The 5,738-nt window shown below is 42.2% G+C and overlaps 1 protein-coding gene across 1 annotated transcript; it reads left to right on the top strand.

The window, feature by feature from the left end:
• The first annotated feature begins 553 nt into the window (after positions 1-553).
• Positions 554-5,285, top strand: LOC124702728 (F-box/LRR-repeat protein At3g48880-like). Its single transcript, XM_047234886.1, has 2 exons — positions 554-1,016; positions 4,598-5,285. Exons 1-2 carry the CDS (start codon positions 661-663, stop codon positions 5,133-5,135), a joined length of 894 nt encoding a protein of 297 aa, XP_047090842.1. The 5' UTR covers positions 554-660; the 3' UTR covers positions 5,136-5,285.
• Positions 5,286-5,738: the final 453 nt, after the last annotated feature.

The raw sequence follows: 5,738 nt of genomic DNA, 5'->3' as shown, positions 1-5,738 counted from the left end.
CTATATATCTAATACACCTTTTGGGGTGTATTCTCGAAAAAACCTTGTATCTGCTCATGATATATCATAATATCTTGAGTACTTAAATAATTCTTCATTTAATTGCATGCTCTAAATCTTGGTTAACCATAGCTTAACTCTTGAGACTATCATGACACCGACTTAGAGCTATATCTTAAATTCTTCTCTTGAAATCAAACTCTCAAAATTTTGATCATCCATTGCTTAATACATAAGCTAGAGCATGTTCACACAAGAATTTCACCTTTATTTATTCTTGTCCAATATTCTTGATGTCAATATTCAAGATATATTTTTATCGTCATGGCATCCACACCTAAATCTAACACATAGACTGGGAGAACTACTTATGGAATATATTTTTATATAAGCGCAATAAAAACATTAGTCCGTAAAATTTACCATTAATTACTAAAAATACAGGAGAAGCATTATAACCTTTTTTTTCTATAACTACAGAAGCATTATAACCTTACACTGAGCCACAGCTTAAAGATCGAAGGCTTTGCATACCAAGGCCCGAGAGGATGCGGCGAACAACGACGCCCCTAATCTACACGGTCGGTTTCTAACCGGGACATAACCTACCTCTCCATCTCAGAAAGGGAAAACGAAACTACCTACCGGTCTCCGACGTCAATGGCGTCGCCGCCGGTCCGGCCGTGGGGGGAGCTGCAGCACGATCTCCTTGTGGCGATTATGTCCCGCGTGGGCACCCCAGATCTACTTTCTGGCGGCGCTCCCCGTGCCTGCTCTGCGTGGTGGGCCGCAGCTCGCGACCCGTTCGCATGGCGCCGCGTTGATCTCCGGGACTGGACAGCCCTGACCTCCGCCCGGCGCGCGGCTGGGACCCGTGCAACCAGCACAAGCGTATCGGTCCAGGACGCTCTCGCCGGCGTCCTTGAGGTCGCCGCAACGCGGGCAGATGGTCGGATGGAGGCTGTGCTCCTCCCTGAGTTTGCCGATGAAGACCACATCCTGTTCCTCGCTGAGAGGTGAGGCTTCTGGGTCCTAGTTCCTCTAATTTTATTGTTCTGTAAGTGATGCAGAAAATGAGTTTTTTTGACATACCTTGCCTTCTTCTTCTTCTTGTATTTCCACCAAATCCACTTATTAAATGTATATAATTTTCAGCATTATGTACTTACCGTAGGATGTAGTTGTGAATTTGAAGAGGGAATTTGCAGTTTACATGATTCGAATAATGAGATTAATTGATCCTAATGTTAAAGTTCTATTTTTTACAATATTTTGAAGAATCGCAATGAAATGGGTATTACAAATCCATGTTCACATCGAAGCTTACCTCTTTTAACATGAGCGCCTTATAGCACACTGCACTTACGTCATACCAGTACTCTCTTGTGGCCCTCGGCTTTAAACTTGATTTTTGTCAAGATCCTTGAGACCCCACTGCTACCACATGCTTCTGCAGCAAAGCAGATTTGCAGTGCACAACCTGCCCAGGCCTTAATCGGCCACAAATGTACTCACTTCCTTGCTGCCTGACCCTTGTTGGTTTCCTGTGGAATGCCATTCTTTTTGCAATTCATCCATGCTCTGCTGCCGAAACTGCAATTGCCTCCTCCCCACTTTCTTGCTATGTTGCACCCATCTTAATGTTCCATCTTGCCTTTTCATTCTCTTGATCTCCTAGCGCTCCTTAATTACTGAGCTGCATACTTATGTCCTTGCTACACCTTACCAGGCCAGTCTTGCTGTTTAGGGTTCGCCTCCTGAAGACCTCTTATTTGTTGCCACCTACCAGTTGCCAGTTTACCCCTTGCATTTTTTATTTATTTAAAGCATCCTGACAGCTTGTGTCTTTGTCACTGGAAGTTATCTAGTATAAATTTTCATGTCATGGTCGATGGCAAACCAACCATGGTATGCAATCTTACTATCGTGCATGTGTAATGTTAGTTTGCTACATTTTAAATGTGAATAAAAATGGAGGTAAGAAAGAGAAGCAGAGAGGTGAAACGTATTTCATGAATTAAATGTTCCCGCGAGAGCTGAAGAACTGGTGACTTCTTCAGTTATTAGATCATATAAAATGTTAAAATGACTTGACTGTGCAAATCACAAAAGAAGTTTAATGTTCTCTGCTTTTGATATGCTAAGTTACTTTCCATTGTTAATGTTTGTTTTGTTCATGTAAGTATTGGGTGTACCTTCTTCATTGATTCCTATTTGTTTATTCTCCTTGCCGTAGAATTCGTACAAGTTGAATGCGAATTTCAAGTTAACTATCCTTTGAATTGGTGCGAAGAAACAAATGTGTTGAATCAGAGTTAAACATAAGTTAATTTATATGTATCTCTAGAATCTAGAGTCGATCTCATCTTCTAACCTGTGTGCAGATGGAACAAAATCAACGGTTTATCTTATATCGGTTATCTGTAACCGTTTTGTTTTAAAGAATTTTGTTGATTTGTTAGCTGTTTGCATGACTGTACATTCAAGTGACATCCTTGGTCTCTTAGGCCTTTAGAAGAATGCTTTCCCGCTATGAAAGTTGTAGAATAAGGGTCCTAAGGCTACCAAGAGGTAGCATGAACTGCAATAGGCGCGACAGCACCATGACAACGGTGATGCCTCGGTAACAGGAAGAAGATTGGGAATATATTTTTTTCTTGCTTGATAATTCCTCATAGAGAGTCCTCTTTATATAGAGGTCTGGACTAACTAAAAAACTGTAGATCTAATCTCTAGTTAGCTTAAGACCAAAGCTAAAAGATATCTTCCTAACTTAAAATGATAAGTAACTAACTGAACGATTTGAGATCTTGTTCCATATGCTGGTCTTCTTGCTCTGGTTGGGCCATGTACTTATGTACATAGCATCACAACCCACCTGGACATATGGCTCGGCTTTGGAAGCAAGGGCCACGGTTATAGTCTGATGTAGTCCCATGCTGATGGCAGGGAATTAATCTCGTGCCATGTGTAGAGGCCATTGCTTCCTATCCCCTGACTCATCGGCTTCTGCATAGATGCATGTGTTGCATGTGTGCAGGTGAATAATCTGAAGGAACGCCTTATGAGATGCAACTATGCAAGCATGGGGAACAATGGTGCCACACATGGTGGCCCTGCCGCCGCCATGAGGAAGATGCCAATGCCGTAGCTCGCATGACTCACGTAGAGCAGTACGCTTCCAGGCTAGAGATAACCACAGTCCCTGCAGCGCAGTCTCGCTGCTGCTATAGTAGGCGTTCTTGCTTCCAGGGATGGGTGGTGGAGGCACCAGACATGGACGGATTTCCTGCAGTGTCATCTTCCCTGATAGGATGTGAACTGCTGCACCACCATATCAATCTGTTCCATTACTGTTGCACTGAGTCTAGCGCCCCACGCGCTGTACGCTATCTCCCAACCCTGCTAGACATGCAGTTCCTCCTCGAGCTACCAGTTGACAAAAAATGGTTTTAGGGCGGATGCGTGGTCACCACTTGGGCGCCTCTGCAGATTACAGAAGGGCAGATGGAGGATTTAGAAATTAGGACATTACAGGGTTTAGCTTAACTGGAGGAGAAAACTGGATGTATGGCCACCGTTTAGCATGGAGATTTCCACTTTTGTTGATCGACGGTGAGATCCGGCATAGCTCGCCATGGATTTGAATGGGTGGCTGGTTGAGTTGGAGGCAGGAGAGAAGGAACGGAAGAAAGAAGAAAGCAGGGAGGGGTTTCCTTTTATCGTTCCTTTTCCTGATTCCAAAGGCTCGTCATTCAGAGCTTTACCATTTTCCCTTTGAAGTGGCTCAGCATTGGAGATAGTCCGTGGGGGGCTTGGCACAAATCAAGGGCAGTGAGGATGAGATAAAGAAGGGGACTCAGTCAGAATACATAATCTTATGGTTGATTAAATTTTACAGGAAGTCCTCTTATAGAGGCCTAACAAGCCAAATTAAGCAACAGTGACCTTATCGGTAATTGGTTTAAGGTCTCCTAATTTATAGGATAAACTACTTACATGAGGGATTAGGGATATTATCCCATAATGGAGACCTGATGTCCTTGCCATGGTGGGGCCATGGTACTTCCTAGCATAACATCACCCCACAAAAATTTAAATTGCAAATATATGATTTTATTTAGTACGGAGTATTATTTTGTCTTGTTGTCAGCAGATACTTACTTGCTTTCATGTACGCATGCGATCTCTTGCTTGAAACAATGAGATTTTTCATGGCAATGCACTTCATCTAGATGTTAGTTAGAATTTGTACCTGGTCAGTTGATTTTTTCCAATGCTTATGAACTGCTTTTGATTCATGTTTTGACAATTTGATGTGGGTTCACTAATGAATACTATTTGTTAGAGCATTTGAAATTTGTCGGAATGGTATTTTCAGTGAACAAAACCACAAAACACGCAAAACGGATTTGGCATGTTTTTTTATAAACTCAGGTGCATGTGGTTTTCATAGCTTGCGTTGCATTCTTAATGGTATTTTGTAATTTATATACCGTTTATATGCGGTAACTCTGCATTTGTTTGACATGGATTTTTTTATGGGCATGGCTATTGTCGGTATAATTTGATTGCATTTTCTTGATGTTCCCTACAGGAGTCCGAATCTGCAATATTTCAGCTTTCCTACCACATGTATGACTTATGATCAGTTCTGTAAGGCGATAGGCAAACTTCAGTCACTTAAAGGCATGGCGGTGGATGAGAGTCTTATTAATTATGATGCCCTCCACCATGTGCATCAGTGTTGCCCAGACTTCCTGGAACTGAAAGTGTTTGCTCTTTATGTGGATGAATATATGGCCTCTATAATTTGTGACTCTCTTCCGCGTCTGAAGAAGCTTGAGATACCAAATTCTGATATGTCCTGTGCCGCAATAATAAAATTCCTTGACTGCCTGGAGGAGCTTGAGTATATGGATATATCAGGTTATGAGACTTCGGCGATCTCAAGTACTGTGCTCCATAAAGCTTCACGGCTTAAGGTCTTTATCTGGAACTCAAAATTTGAGCTTGGAGAGTTCAAGGACTGCTCAAATTGTGGGGAACACTCCATTAATCCTCTAGAGCCGTGTAATTGCATCATGGATCACAAAGTCATGGACTGGCTGGCTGGACCGTCGCAAGCATCCTGATACCATGGCAGGCATGTGTGGTTTGTGTTGTTAAATAATGTATATTTCCTATTTCAACTTTTGTTGAGTTTGCTCTTTGAGTTGGTTGTACAATGAAACGGAGACATTGACTGCAGTCGTTATGAATTCCAGACTTCTTGTCTGACTTTGTGACGCGTCTTCATTAAGTTATGATACTTGGTACGATGAGAAAAAACACTAGTCACTCTATGTATACATCATACTCCAATGAAAGCTGTTTGAGATTTATTAAAACTAGTGGTTGGGGTGCCCCTTGGGGCACCTCCTCGCCGTACAGCGGCAGCCTAATCGTGTCCCAATATGAAACCAATGCATTCAAATTTCCCAACTTTCTAAATTTTACCAATCAATAGAAAATAGGGTTCATGAGGTTATTCCTCTGTAGATAAAGACACCGTGCAAAGAGGCTGCAGCGTCACATGGGGTGCCTCCTCACCCGTCATGTGCTCCCTGAATATACCACAATAGAATCAGTTTATTGCACTATAATATCAGAAATGGAATTTTACAGCAGTGGCTACATATTCAGCCAAAGCTGAAAATCCAATTTTAAAAACACAATCGTAGGATGATGTTAGAGAA

The sequence above is a fragment of the Lolium rigidum genome, chromosome 3 (assembly GCF_022539505.1).
Source record: "Lolium rigidum isolate FL_2022 chromosome 3, APGP_CSIRO_Lrig_0.1, whole genome shotgun sequence".
Lineage (NCBI taxonomy): Eukaryota > Viridiplantae > Streptophyta > Magnoliopsida > Poales > Poaceae > Lolium > Lolium rigidum.
Note: the sequence above shows the minus strand (reverse complement) of the source record. Positions and strands in the feature narration are given on the sequence as shown.